This window comes from Petromyzon marinus, chromosome 2 (genome assembly GCF_048934315.1).
Source record: "Petromyzon marinus isolate PM22_M1 ecotype Great Lakes invasive population chromosome 2, UKy_Petmar_22M1.pri1.0, whole genome shotgun sequence".
Taxonomy (NCBI): Eukaryota; Metazoa; Chordata; class Hyperoartia; order Petromyzontiformes; family Petromyzontidae; genus Petromyzon; species Petromyzon marinus.
This window is the reverse complement of record NC_133668.1, coordinates 23,088,122-23,103,531: the sequence shown is the minus strand read 5'-3', so window position 1 is coordinate 23,103,531 and position 15,410 is coordinate 23,088,122. Positions and strand designations below refer to the sequence as shown.

Here is a 15,410-nt window from a genome sequence, read left to right as displayed (position 1 = left end):
CGAGGCAAAAAGTGGTCCCTACCATAGTAATGTGGGCTGTCAGAAATTGCTCAGGGCTGCCACGGAGGATGAATACCACCAATTGATCGTGTAAGGAAACGTATTATTGTTTATAACCCTTTTATTCAACGTGGAGTATTTACGGTGTTTATTCATTGTGCTGTATAGTTTAACAAAAATGTCTGCACGGGTGACAATGTGGCAGACCGACTGGCTTCCATTTAAAAGGTAAAATCCTGGTTGAATGTCAACTCAACATGTCATACGTCTGGGGTCAATAAAATGTGGCAATATGGTCATTGCACAATTGGAGTTTATATACTGTATTTGAAGAGACTTGCAAATATGCTACACTGTTCAAATAACAAATGTTTGAGGTGGTGCTTATGCCAGAAATGTCATTGGCAGCATTTACATTTCTCATTAACAAAGTACTGTTTGCTCAGATGAAAACACTTTGGATCAGGAACGAGCGCTAGCAGTGGCACCGTCTAGTTTCAAGGCCTAATAATTTATTGATCCATCACACTCGTGTTGTCAGAATTTTAAATATGCACACATGTGTAACCTTAACAAATGAATGCACTTACAAACGGAGTGTGTCTGTGCAAAAGTTGGCTCCGACTTCTCTAAATAGTCACGTGGGTTTGTTGTTGAAATGATAAAACAAGTACTGTTTCTTTTGTTTTCCAGCAAGTCCATTCGAAACTTGCGTAAACTAAAGACGACGTGCTGCAACATAGTTGGTGAGCAATGTGGTGGCACAGTATGAAGGTGTCTGCATACTCACCTTTTGCCAGTCCTTTTAGAAAACGTGAATTGTTCAAAACAAGCTATACAACCTAAATACTTTCCACCATTAATATGTACTCCTGTAATTGATTAGGTGTGTGTTGGTCTGTATTTACTTCATTTGTCCCGTTTCTTTCAGTCTGCTTCTTATTTGAACACATGTGATGTAGTGAGGAAACCCTTGACAACATTGTGTGCATCTTCATTTTAACATACAAATGGAATTTGTATAAATCTCATTTCACTGGGTGGTGGCACTGTGGTGAGAGCACTCGACGTGGAAGATCAGAATCATCTTTAGTCTAAAGAATCATAAAGGAATAGGGCTCCCTAATAGACTTAATAAGTATAACTTTTATCCTGAAATTTAACGCAAACCCTTCTTTCTCCAGAACAGCAGAGAATATAACAATGTTGCATGACCGTGGGCATGGATTGTGTGATTATATCTATCCCGCATGAACAAAGCGCAAGGAACAAACCCTTGCCGGCCACATACGGCAGAACGGGAATCACAATTGGGAATAAGCCAAATGAATATTATAATCTTCTCCAAACACCGAGTGGGGCTCGATATTATGCATTGGGGACAATATGGATGGCACTGGGCAATAGACAAAAAAACATTCAGCATGTGCTCCTCGCTCATAAATACAAATACATTTGCGTATAAAAGATTTTACCATGAAAATCATGCAAATGTATGCATGTTGAACTTCTTTCGCACCACATGTAGCCGACCCGTGCACATCGGAGGTGCCGGGAAAGCAAAACGAGTTATTTTGAGAGTGTATTGAGCCTCGAAAGCCACCAATGCATGCACTTTGGTGCATAATGTTGGTACCGATGCCATGCACGTCCAGATGTACTGGACAATATGTGAAAAAGAGCTTTATAGCTCGTCGGATTTCTCCAGTATAAACAACTATTTCTGATTCTGCTTGCTCTGCCGATCCCTGTTCTCACCCCTTCATCGCCTCTCTCGATCCACGCCCTCTCCCTCCCCGTTTCCCATGTGCCTCTTTTCCTCACCCTCTCTTCCAGCTCTTTGTCTCGCTCTTCTCATGTTTCTGCTGCTGCTCGTTGCCACTGAGGCTCTGCGGTAACACGCCGACGACCACACACGGCCCTCTGTGTCATTTGCAGTGCTGTAAATCTGCACGGTCGAGGCATGCAATATGTATAATTAACATAGTTGGACAATTATTTTCGCGTTAACGTAGAGTTTGTTCTCCTGGAGGTGTTGGAGCAGAGCCATTTGGCGTGGGATTTAAGCCACGGCAAGGAGCTGCCAGGTATTGCAACAATTACAGGTTTGGAAACATTACGTTTGTAACATAATTAAAGACCACATGTGCAATTCACCTGTCGTTACATAGCCTTACTCACATAGTCATTTGATTAAATGCCACACAGAGGTTGTATTACATTCTTGAAATGCATTAGACAATTTTTGGTGTATTTAGTAACTTAATGTTATGCAATGTACAATTGATTTACCGTGGCTACCTACATATGGTGTTATAATATAAGGGAGCGGTAGTGTAGCGGTTAGCGCACTGCGCTATGAACCCGGCGACTCGAGTTAGATTCCCGCTCACGGCCACCACCAGTGACGATTATTTGAACCGGTCCTGAGCCTCCCCTAGGTCGACTCAGCCTCAAATGAGTACCTGGTGTGGTGTGTAAACATCACCACTCGGGAGACAAAGGCGGTCGGGCGTGGTGCTGGTCACCCACCCCCTCGTGTACTGTGCCAGCCTTCATAGGTGCTCGCTAGCAGCACTTGCCCCAACATGGTGTGTTAACGCTATACAGGTGATCTTTGTATGGTGTTATAAACCGTTTAGTATTGTAATATTTTTGTTATATTATTGTGTATTATATTATGTATCTACTGATACAGAGACTATTATACTTTTACCATTGCAGTGCCTAGCATCATTTATTTCCTCGAATTATCTGAAACTGAATGGGCTTTCATCTGGCTATAGAGAAAATTATAAATATATGCATACTAGCTTAAAAACCCGGCGTTGCCCAGGCCAAAAAAATATTTCAAAAGTACTCTTAAAAATCTAACAGCAGTGCGTACTGACTTGCCTGTCACGTATATGAAATACAGCTTACAATCTAATATATGTCATTTTATTATTATTTGTTCTATCAACGTGGCTTTACCGAAAGACCCAAAGAATATGAATTCCTGCAGTCACGAAAGCTTTAAGTCAAGATTTAAAATAATATACTGTATTTTAAGGGAATGCGCACAAAGGTGCAGGCACAGGTTTCCTGACACACATTGTGAGTCTTCCTGACACACATTGTGAGTCTTCCTGACACACATTGTGAGTCTTCCTGACACACATTGTGAGTCTTCCTGACACACATTTGTGAGTCTTCCTGACACACATTGTGAGTCTTCCTGACACACATTGTGAGTCTCCCTGACACACATTGTGAGTCTTCCTGACACACATTGTGAGTCTTCCTGACACACAATGTGAGTCTTCCTGACACACATTGTGAGTCTTCCTGACGCACATTGTGAGTCTTCCTGACACACATTGTGAGTCTCCCTGACACACAATGTGAGTCTTCCTGACACACATTGTGAGTCTCCCTGACACACATTGTGAGTCTTCCTGACACACATTGTGAGTCTCCCTGACACACATTGTGAGTCTTCCTGACACACATTGTGAGTCTCCCTGACACACATTGTGAGTCTTCCTGACACACATTGTGAGTCTTCCTGACACACATTGTGAGTCTTCCTGACACACATTGTGAGTCTTCCTGACACACATTGTGAGTCTTCCTGACACACATTGGTGAGTCTTCCTGACACACATTCGTGAGTCTTCCTGACACAATGTGAGTCTTCCTGACACACATTGTGAGTCTTCCTGACACACATTGTGAGTCTTCCTGACACACATTGTGAGTCTTCCTGACACACATTGTGAGTCTTCCTGACACACATTGTGAGTCTTCCTGACACACATTTGTGAGTCTTCCTGACACACATTGTGAGTCTCCCTGACACACATTGTGAGTCTCCCTGACACACATTGTGAGTCTTCCTGACACACATTGTGAGTCTCCCTGACACACATTGTGAGTCTCCCTGACACACATTGTGAGTCTTCCTGACGCACATTGTGAGTCTTCCTGACACACATTGTGAGTCTCCCTGACACACATTCGTGAGTCTTCCTGACACAATGTGAGTCTTCCTGACACACAATGTGAGTATTCCTGACACACATTGTGAGTCTCTCTGACACACATTGCGAGTCTCCCTGACACACATTGTGAGTCTTCCTGACACACAATGTGAGTCTCCCTGACACACATTGTGAGTCTTCCTGACACACATTGTGAGTCTTCCTGACACACATTTTGAGTCTCCCTGACACACATTGTGAGTCTTCCTGACACACATTGTGAGTCTTCCTGACACACATTGTGAGTCTCCCTGACACACATTGTGAGTCTTCCTGACACACATTGTGAGTCTCCCTGACACACATTGGTGAGTCTTCCTGACACACATTGTGAGTCTCCCTGACACACATTGGTGAGTCTTCCTGACACACATTGTGAGTCTCCCTGACACACATTGGTGAGTCTTCCTGACACACATTGTGAGTCTCCCTGACACACATTGTGAGTCTCCCTGACACACATTGTGAGTCTTCCTGACACACATTGTGAGTCTCCCTGACACACATTGTGAGTCTTCCTGACACACATTGTGAGTCTTCCTGACACACATTGTGAGTCTTCCTGACACACATTGTGAGTCTTCTTGACACACATTGTGAGTCTTCCTGACACACGTTGTGAGTCTCCCTGACACACATTGGTGAGTCTTCCTGACACACATTGTGAGTCTCCCTGACACACATTGGTGAGTCTTCCTGACACACATTGTGAGTCTCCCTGACACACATTGTGAGTCTTCCTGACACACATTGTGAGTCTTCCTGACACACATTGTGAGTCTTCCTGACACACATTGTGAGTCTTCCTGACACACATTGTGAGTATTCCTGCATCAGACCGGTAGACACTGTGTTAAAACATTTTTGAGTCATTGTCGAAAATTTGAAGTGAAAATATCGTGCCATTTGGGGAAGCCTACAGTCGTTCATGTGCATGTTTCACGTGCTCGTCACCCATTGAGCTTGCCCAGCAACAGAACTTGCTCACCAATAAATAATGGAGCGAGGCTGGATGTGGCTAAGGGGGGTGAAGCGATATGCTTGTGTTAATGCAATTGGCCTACACTGATGGGCCCTACATTCGAATCTCAGGCTCCAGCCAAGATCAAACGAGGATTCTCACGAGTAGTGCATTTTGTATGCCTTAACCCTTTTAATAACTGCTAAATAAATGTCCATGTATGTATGTTGAACTTATTTGGCACTGTACGTAGTCAACCGTGTTAATCGGAGGTACAAAAAGCAAGCAAGCATACGTGTAGCAGTTATATTCCAAATGGCGTGATACAGTTTGTTTTATTCGACAATTTGACGTTAAAATTGATGTATTAAATCTTCTGAGAGCACTAGCTCGGATCGTCTATTGAGTATTTGAGCCATTCGTACCGCCCATATCTATTACGAGGGCTTCACGTTTCACCGGCAGATAAAGTCTGCCAGTAGGGGGCAATGTTGCTCCGTGGTTTTACCGAATTAAGTACGATAATTGAAATATAGAGTACATTTACTGATAGTGTACAAGAGAAGGTATGAGTATTCTTAAATATTCATTGGTATTGCATGAACCTCAGAAAATCAGTTTCAAGAGTAACACCTTTGCAGTTACCAAACTTGGAAACATCCTTATAGCTTTACAGGTAGGCTTCCGCGACCAATATCATCCATAATATAGTTTTTTATGGGTTAGATCGCGATCTATCCCAAAAAAACCTATATTATGGAGGCTTATAGCTTGCCATCCGATTGTCCATAGCATAGCTATTGGACACCACATGAGCATTTGAAACGTTGAGTATTGTAGAAAAAATACTGCCATAATATGTAATACTCCTCAGATTAACTTTGCATTTGAAATGGCACTGCATGCTTAATGAATGCAGCGTGGGGTTAAAGACAGGTTGTATTACTGTACTCCAGCTGTCAATGTGCCGACAAACGCTCTTGTTATATAGAGTAATGTGACACACTATTGCATGATTCGTGTTTGGTTTGCATTGCTCAATTGGCTGGCTTAATACTGGTGACAGCAATGCCCCATTTATATGCTGGTCGCAGCCATGCAAACTAATGCAGCTAGCCACTTTAACTTCCTTATAGGAATCGTTTCTCATTTAAATGATATACAGGATGTGCAAGCACCTGATGTATGATGGTGTAAAAGGCAATATATTTCCTCTACGCATTTTTCAACTGCAGTACTGCGTTTCCAAATAGTATTATTTCTGTGATCTATTTACAAAAAAAATCATGGATATCCCTATATACAGCTGCGTAAAATTGCAGAATGACACATAAGGGACATGGTAGACATTTCCCAAATATTCTTCAAGGACCTGTTTTAAACAGTAAAGTCTGCTTTTTTTAGAGGACTGATTGATTGTTTTGCTAGATTCTCAGTGTTAAACTCGTTTAGCATTTGCAAGGAAGAATACATTATGCTAAAAATTTATCTCAAGGCTTCATTGGATAACAGATATTTGGTCTCACATGGTTTTAAATAAAGTTGTGAAGCTTATTATGATGTAAAAAGTGACGTGTATGTATCATAGTGGGGTCCAGTTGCCTATAGAACAAAAACTCTTGACTTTTCATAAATCGGTACTTTCACAGTATTGACATCAGATAGGTGTTGCTCTGAATCAGTCCCCAAGCATGATATGAATTCGTTAACTTCCGATTGTTTGTTGTACTTTCTGGCATAGTGCCATTAGGCCAGATTATAATAACGGTGGTGACCAGAAATGTAGTCACGGGAATATGTAGGTAAACAGAGTTTATATACATATTTGTTATGAGGTTGCTATATCGGGACATTGAGCCAGTTAATTGAACTCAGTGTTTTGTATTTGCTACTTGGCAGTACCAAGATAAAACCCATATATATGATGGGACAGCACCTTAAAGTCAACACAAATGGGTTAGAAACCAATTTATCCTGACTGCCATCTGACTACCCCACAGCCCGGTGAGTTTTCGAGTCTCACAGCAATTGATGATTATGATTACAATAATGATCTCTGTGTGGTCCCCCAACCGCTCCCTCTAAACCGCTGGATGACTCAGGTGTGCATCGCTGCCACGTGTGAACCACACGGGCTCGAGCCACACGTGCTTGGCACGTGGGCACGATGAGCCAGCTCATCGAGCAGCTGCTGACGTGTGCCGTGTGCCTGGAGCGCTACCGCCGGCCCCTGCTGCTGCCGTGCCAGCACACATTCTGCGCCGAGCCATGCCTGCAGGGGCTGGTGGACGCGACGGGACGCAGTGTGCGCTGCCCCGAGTGCCGCGCCACCCACGCGCTGCCCCGAGCTGGCGTCCACGGCTTCCCCTCCAACCGCACCATCACGGGATTCCTGGATGTCCCACTGATGCAGCGGCCGCAACAGGATCAGCAGCAGCCTGTGATGGCAAGGTCGTCGTCGGTGGAAAGGGGCGACCGTGAGGTCGATGTGAGGGCAGCCGACGACCCCGCGTCCCGAGCGTGCAAGTGCTGCGGGGAGGTGAAGGGCAGCGTTGGCCTGTCGCTGTGCTACCACTGCGACTGGTACCTCTGCGGGTTGTGCCGACTGTCCCACTCGCACCAGATCAGGCAGGAGATGCACAAGGACGTCCTGCGGCTACGGGGAAGTGGCCAGGTGCTGAGCGACGCCGTCGGAACCCTGGAAGAACGCTCCTCGGACGTGCGGCGGGAGGGCGAGACGGCCAGGTCGGACGTCTCGGCGGCCGTGCAAACGTGCTTGGGGAGACTGCGAGACCGCGAGAAAGCCCTCCTCAACAGCGTGGAGGCGCTCGTCAGCTCCGAGGTGCATTCGCTGCAGCAGAAGAAGCGCAACTTGGAATCCAAGTTGGCCGCGATGCTGTCCTACTGCGACGTGGCCGAGGGCAAGCTGGACGGGACCAGCGGCGCTCCGCTGGCCGAGGAAGAGCTCTTCAAGCTGCACAAGCAGCTGCGGGAATTGTCGACCCTTGTACAGCATCAGGGCTGCTCTGTCCCGACCCAGGCCATCACGTGTTCCTTGCAGAACGTCACGCAGCTGCTGTCCAACATTGACAGCTTTGGGCACGTGACCGTAGGGGGTCAAGCCGAAGGGCATCACAGTGACAGCACAGGCTCCTTGATGTCCGACCTTGATGCGTTTTTGCCCACGCTGGTAGTGTCCAGTGGCTCCCAGAATTCACTGAATCCGGTGGTGAGGAGACTGAATTCCCTGCCTCCGGTGAGGGCGACACGGAGGGGGCCACTAAACCAGAGGACTGACAGCCGTGGCGTTCACAACCACAACGGAGTCGACGTGGAAAGACATGACAGCACACGGGTATGGAACATAGCGTGTAACTAAGTTTACTCAGCCTTTATCTGCCTGGGTTGTGCTGTGTTCGAACAAATTTGCTTATTCAAATCCTTGTCAGGATTCACCTCCGCCCATCATTCTTTTATAGTCAAGAAAATGAATATCACTTTGTAAGAATGTAAAAGTGGTTGTTATTTTGAGAGATGGGCCCCTACTTCAAGATCTGGAAATTCCAACACTTGGCTCAGCCTATCCTACTTTGGATATCCTGGTCAGCTATGGATAAACTAGCCCCCTTTGTATAAGTTCACATTGTGCACCACTGACTTTGAGTTACCAAAATGAACACCACCCAATGCTTATTTGAGCAATGTGTATTGAATGTTGCAAATGTCTGCCAGATAGTGAACGGCGACTAGAGCAAGCAGCCAGCACTAACATGCAGGGCAAATGGGCAGCAGGTGTCGTGTGTCCAGGAGGACGGCAGCTCTCTGTGGCCGAGCGGACGCCGGCTCCTCCAGCACTACCAGCAGAAGGGGCGGCCGCGCCTCCGGTTCGGCTGCAAGGGAACCGAGGAGGGCCGCTTCACTTGGCCCCGAGGCCTGGCCGTTACGCCTGAGGGGCATCTCATTGTCGCCGACAGTAGCAACCACCGTCTGCAGGTGAATGTGCGCAGTTCCCCTGCATCGTCCGAGTTGCCAAAGGCACGGTCTAGTGCAAAGAACGCACGCATGCACGAATGAGCGAATTAATGGTAAGAGTCAGCGATTATCAAAGCACATAATCTATACAGTTGCAATACTGATCCATTGGATGACTTGACATTTTTAGTTTAAGGGACATCATGGATTTTGTTGTAACCTTTAAAGTTGGTTAACTCCATGTGGTTTTATGTAAAAAAAATACTTGAAGGTCTGTCTATAGTTGTCATCACTTCTAGGGATAATCTTGAACAATGATAGACATCTGATGAATATATTAAGTTTATACACATCTGATGAAAATGCGTAGTGGAGATGATATGGTCATTGTTAATTATTTATATGAAAACAAACTATGAGCATGAAGTATTTGTATATTTGTTTGGTGAGTTTGCAAAAGAGTTGACTCCATAATATGTAGAATTCTGAAACCAATAAAGGTAAAAGAAGACATGGACCTTAGTGTATGATCTTGGAGGTGATATAATGGATACTGCAAAACGATTTACAATTTTTTTAATATACATTTTTTAACCCCCACCTAATTAGAACTAACAGAATAAACAATAAATATAGAAAAACTCCTCTTACATACCAAGTGGGAAAAGTGCATGTTTCTCATACTGTGCTGATGGTATTGAAATTTTTTTTTCTAAAAATAATTCTACAAGATCCTTGAAGATGCAAGTGACCAAAGTGTAATGTTTGTCGTTCCACTAGTGAAATTACTTCAAAATATGTGAAACTTTGAAAAAGCTACGGTAGCACTTTGAAGGGCCTCTAAGTGGACGATAATCGCATTGTAGGTGCCACCTGCTCTGTCCTTAAGAGTGGGCAGTGCAGTGGTGCACTGGTTAGCGCACTGCACTACGCAACACCATTGGTGTTTGTGTGCCGGTCAAGGGCCTCCCCTAGGTCGACTCAGCATCAAATGAGTTCCTGGTGTGGTGTGAAAACAACGCTACTTGGGGATAAAGGTGACCAGGCGTGGTGCTGGCCACCCACTCCCTCGTGTGCTGTGCTGGCCTTCATAGGTGTTCGCTAACAGCACTTGTCCCAACAGTTTGTTAAGGCTATACGGGGGATATTTGTCTTTTGCACATGAGAGTTCACGGATCTCAAGTGAAAACATTTATTTTGGAATTATCTCTTCAATTGTCAGCCAGGCTGTGACGCGAGAGAGGTGAATTGAATGGGCTCTTGAAATGAAATGAAATAGGCCATTTAATGTAGCTGTAAAGGTACAGTCGTGTACAAATTACACGAAGTAAAACATTTAAGACACAATAACACTTTGCTTCTCATTGGTTATGGTAATCTAACTTTTTTGTATTTGGATCAAGCCAAAGAGATTAATAGTCAATCATCAAGATTATGCAGTTAACAATGTAAATAATATGGATTAATGACTCTAAAAGGCCAAAGAAATATTTCTCCGTCATAGAACAAGTTTTTTGGCATTTTCAGTAACCTATAAAAGGCATCAGAACACTGAGTGAGCCAACAAGCATCTTGACTTCATTATTGCTCATCAGCCTCCCCAAGCCAACTTGCATCTCACAATCCTGTGAAGTAATAATCCACCTGGCACCTGCACACAACCTGATTTAATCAATCCATTTCCTTGGTACATGTCCTTTTGGCTGTAGTTCATTCCTTGTGCTGCAGCTCCATTATTATTCTTGACAATCGAGCATCATCCCTTCTCGCATACATAGGTTTTCTCCGGGTGCTCCAGTTTCCTCCCACTTTATACACATATTTGTGCAAACATTCATCATTAATTGACTGAAAACATCTTAAAGTAAAAACCCAAAATAGCAGGACCCTCTTGAAAAAGAGTCTCACGACTCAGTGTGGCTCTCCTCTATAATTAATTAAATACATGGATTACAAATCAAAGTGTGCATCTCTCCATACTTCTTTGCACATTTTTATATTTTTGTTTTATATTTTTCAAGCATTATCAAGTTTTTGAAACATATTTGATAGCAGTTTGTATGAACTGATTAAAAAACGTGCCACTTTATTCACATAGGTATGCTACTTTTCATTACCAATATCAGCTTTTCAAAACAAAACTTGCTCTCGTCCGCCTCTTTATTGCATCGTGTTGATTTCGGTCTGCCTTTTATTGGTGTCTCAGGTATACACGATGCTGTATTTTCCAGTTTTGTTTATCGGACAGATATCTCCAAATGTATAGCAAACTTGTTGTGCATGGCCTTTCTTTTTGCTCGTAATTTTTCTAAGACAAGCTTTGAAGCCTTCCTTATTAAGTTATTTTAACATTTTCTGCAGCCCATTTAAATTGGACGTAATAGTGACGGCGTCATCAGACAATCTGAGATTAGATTTGCTTAAAACTTAAGTGTCAGAAAATATAAGGTTCAACAAACATTAATGTTAGCGATATTGCACGTAATAAAAGACATAAATATAAAGCCACTTATCTTGTGCAATTATTTATTGCTATGAACAAGATACCAGCGACAAGTTAGTCATTAAAAATAAATTCTGTTGCTAAGCCAGTGTGAATAACAGGTGCTTACATTTCACTCAAGAATCATAGAAAATCTAAAGGTTGTCTGATGTTTGTGTAGAGCCACATTAACTATTGAGGATGGCAGACCGAAGGTGTCCGAGTTTTAATTACCAGCTCATGAATAATACAGGCGTGAAGGTTATGGCTCAAGTTCACGTGCATGGGCGCACACTACAGCTCCAAGGTCATATTGTTATGTTTCCATGGTCACACACAGCAGACGCAAGTGTTCAGTGTTAACAAATCCTCCAACAAAACAAGAGGTTAAGGTAACACTTCAGCACTACTCAAATATCTCTCGAGAGGGCCCCACTCAGGAAATGTGTGCTGGTATAAATCATTGCAAAGAAGCCAGCGGTCTTTTTGCATTTCACAGCACTTAAAGAATGATGGTCAAATATGCCAATTAATACCAAACATACTTGCTCAAATCATATTACTCTAATACCAGACATATAGGATGTGGAAAGCAGATTTAGCTAAAAATGGTTGTTCCCTTTATATCGGTGTTCTGTCAATACTCTGATTGCTTCAAACAAATAAAGAATATCCAAACATCGTCATGCAGAACCCCTTTGAAAAAATGTCCACTAATTAACGATTATTGTTGTTTTTATCATGAATGCTGATGGGTCCTCACTTTGTTCAGCCGAGGAGTCTCACCATATGGTTATCCAGCCGCCGATTGCATTTTACGGACTGCTCCTTGTCTGCCTCCTGGCAGGTGTTCGACTGGAGTGGAAGGTTCATCCGGGCCATCGGCTCGCACGGCTCAGGTGATGGCCAGTTTGACTGCCTCTCGGGCGTAACAGTCAACGCTCAACTGGGCCTCATCCTCGTGGCTGACCGCTACAACCACCGTGTGCAGATCTTCGACCGCACAGGCCGATTCCTGCGGGCATTCGGCAGGGAGGGTGCGGGACGTGGGCAGCTCAGCTACCCGTGGGGTGTGGCGTGTGACTCTTCGGGCCTCGTGTATGTCTGTGACAAGGACAATCATCGTGTGCAGGTAAGTGTCAGATCTTGAATTCGAGAAATTTTCTTTTGGAACCAGAGAAGATTAGAATTGAAGAGATTGTGATGAGAATGCTTGGGAAATAAAAACGTTTGTTGTGGTACATTGGCGGATTAAAAGGCTAATGCTATCCCAGCTATAAAAACAAATGTTCGTACACAATTGATACTTGTCATGCGGCACACCAATTTATTTTAAAGAGAGGGTGTGAAAAAACACCATTTAGTTTTAGGTAAGAGAGGTCCATTGAAGTGACTGCATTTAGAAAACGGTACCTTTTATAGTTTGTATCTGATATAATATAGTCTGCTAACTGAACATTTGAAAGGCAGATTCTTTATCTCGTAACATTACTCCAAAAATTGCGAAATTACTCTATTAAAATTGCCGTTCTGTGGCGCGCATGTCTGTTTATGACTCGAAGGCAATGATTGATATTCCATATTCATAAAGCACTTTTGATTTCCTCTATTATTGACCATGGTTGGGTGCTGATCATCAAGCTTTACCCTTTTTAATGGGATTGGAAATCGTAACCTTCTCACTGTCATTAGAGTTGTTGACTACAACTACCACCTGCCTAGACGTCCTACCACTGTTCTCCAAAGACTTTCTCCCAACATACGGTCTGCAGGTGTTCTCGCCGGACGGTGTGTTCGTGCGAGGCTTCGGTGGCCCAGGCAGTGGCGAAGGCCGCCTTGACCACCCGCACTACCTCGCCGTCACGCCCCAGGGCCGCGTGGCCGTGAGTGACTGTGGGAACCACCGCGTGCAGATATTTGACCGATACGGCCGCTACATCAGCAAGTTGGGCGATAGCTCGGGCTCGGGCTCTGGGCCTGGGCAGATGCGGTATCCACGCGGCGTGGCAGTGGATCGCTCTGGGAACATCGTGGTTGCGGACAGCGGCAATAATCGCGTGAAGGTGTTTCGGCCCGACGGGACTTTCCTTCATGCGTTCGGGAGCTGGGGCAGCGAGGATGGGCAGATGAAGGGGCTGGAGGGCCTGGCGCTCCACGCAGGGGACATTGTTGTCTGCGACCGCGAAAATCACAGGATTCAGATCTTTTAATAAAGCAGCCACTCTACGTTTCTAATATTTCAATAGCCTTGAAGCCAGTCCTGGATTTAGTTACGGAGCATCAATTAGAATGACAGCCTGATAAAAAGGCATGGGTTCACATGGCCTGGTCAACAGACCAATACATAATCACCGATATTAAGAGTTAATTGCTGATTTCAAAATATGACGTTGGAGACAATAATAATACTAGATTCGAAGTTTTCGTGGCTGCAGGAATTACTCTTTGGTTCTTTCGGTAAAGTCACGTATGACTTTACCGAAAGAACCAAAAAGTAATAATCATACTGTAATTTGTTTCCAATGGGTGGGAGGAATGACTCGGCTTATTTAAGTCAAAATGTTCTTAACCTCGGTGAGTGTACTGGATGGATTCTCGAATTAGTCTTGGCCAGATCTCGAAAGATGATGGGGTTCATCAATGATGACGTCATCCTGCACTATTTAAGACCGGAAGCAGGTGGATGGCTTCACTATTCTGGCAAATCGCCCGAAGATTCTGGATGTAATTACCAGTGAAACGTCGTACTCAAATTCTAAATGTTGTGGATTCACTCTTCAAACACACCAGTGGGCTGAAGAAGTAACTAATTGGCGTTTTGTTAACATGACACATTTTTTACTGATTGGCCGTGTCGGGTGGTGAAAGGTTGCGACACATTTATAATAATGCAATCTAACCCAAAAACCTTTATGAGTATGTGTATACTTTCGTAAGATTTTAAATCGTGGAATTGTCTTCTCCTAAAAGTCACTTTTGGAGTCATGTAATGCTTGCTGTTGTGCATTGTATTTCCTGGAGTGTATTAACTGTAATTGAACCGTCAGTGAAATTATAATTGTGTTTACTTAAAAACATACACACTGCAGCCTTAATATATTTGCTTACAGTATGCATATATTTTGTATGTGTCCTATAGTTTATAAACAACGTTTTTCTACTACGTAAACAGCACTTATACAAAAATTTAGTTAATTGAAAATGTAGTTTGTTTTACTTAAAATCGGTGTGGACTTGGCTGTGAGTATAAAACAAAGATTTGTTTTGAATCTGCAGTGCATTTTTATATACCAGTCGAGATAATAGAGCAACAATATGTTTTTTTCCATAAATAATGTTGTAAACTCCTGCTGTCATTAATCAACATGCTGTATTTTATTGATGCAGTTGAGCCTTTTGAGATTTGGTTTATTTTGAATTTGTTGTACAGTCACAGCCATCATTAAACCTGCAAGAAAATTGCAGTGCGTTTAACGTGTTTTGTATTTCCACTACTCTTGCCAACGCAATCCACATTAATTTCACGAATGCTGTTGAAGTTTCACGGTTTTCTTCTAGTTCTATTCATATTTCAAAGACCTGCATTGAACTCCAAGAACTGGCTCACATCCCGTGGAAATTATTGGAAAAGTATCTGTTCATGATTGCCTTCCATCAGTGTTTTACGATTAGCAACGAGGGATTGGGTCATTATCGGGTTCAGCCATTTGTAACCTAATCAAGCACTTTAAAAGATTAAGAGTGAAGGCTCAGTACTGGCAAAGCGACCAAACTTCCTGTTTTGACCGGGTCAGCACACGTCTTAGAAATGCTGTTCCGGTATCTCAAAGCCGTAGTTTTTTTTCTTCAGTGTTTTCAGTTTCATGTATTAGGTATAGCCCTGTGAGCCATGCGGCTCTTGACTCGGGTGCAACAGCGACAAACAAAAACATGAACAAGAAACAACTTAAAGTGACTACGCGCAACAGAAAAA

The 15,410-nt window shown here is 43.6% G+C and overlaps 1 protein-coding gene across 4 annotated transcripts; it reads left to right on the top strand.

The window, feature by feature from the left end:
* The first annotated feature begins 1,633 nt into the window (after window positions 1-1,633).
* Window positions 1,634-14,901, top strand: LOC116944871 (tripartite motif-containing protein 3-like). 4 transcript variants are annotated; one of them, XM_032958734.2, is made up of 5 exons: window positions 1,634-2,087; window positions 7,086-8,338; window positions 8,773-8,976; window positions 12,285-12,569; window positions 13,210-14,901. In XM_032958734.2, the coding sequence occupies exons 2-5, from the start codon at window positions 7,151-7,153 to the stop codon at window positions 13,645-13,647; spliced, it is 2,115 nt and encodes a 704-aa protein (XP_032814625.2). In that variant the 5' UTR covers window positions 1,634-2,087; window positions 7,086-7,150; the 3' UTR covers window positions 13,648-14,901. The 4 variants fall into 4 exon arrangements, with proteins under 4 accessions (XP_032814625.2, XP_032814641.2, XP_032814633.2 ...); XM_032958750.2 differs by having other exon boundaries at window positions 1,634-2,105; window positions 8,791-8,976; XM_032958742.2 differs by having other exon boundaries at window positions 1,634-2,105; window positions 8,776-8,976.
* The last annotated feature ends 509 nt before the right edge of the window (window positions 14,902-15,410 follow it).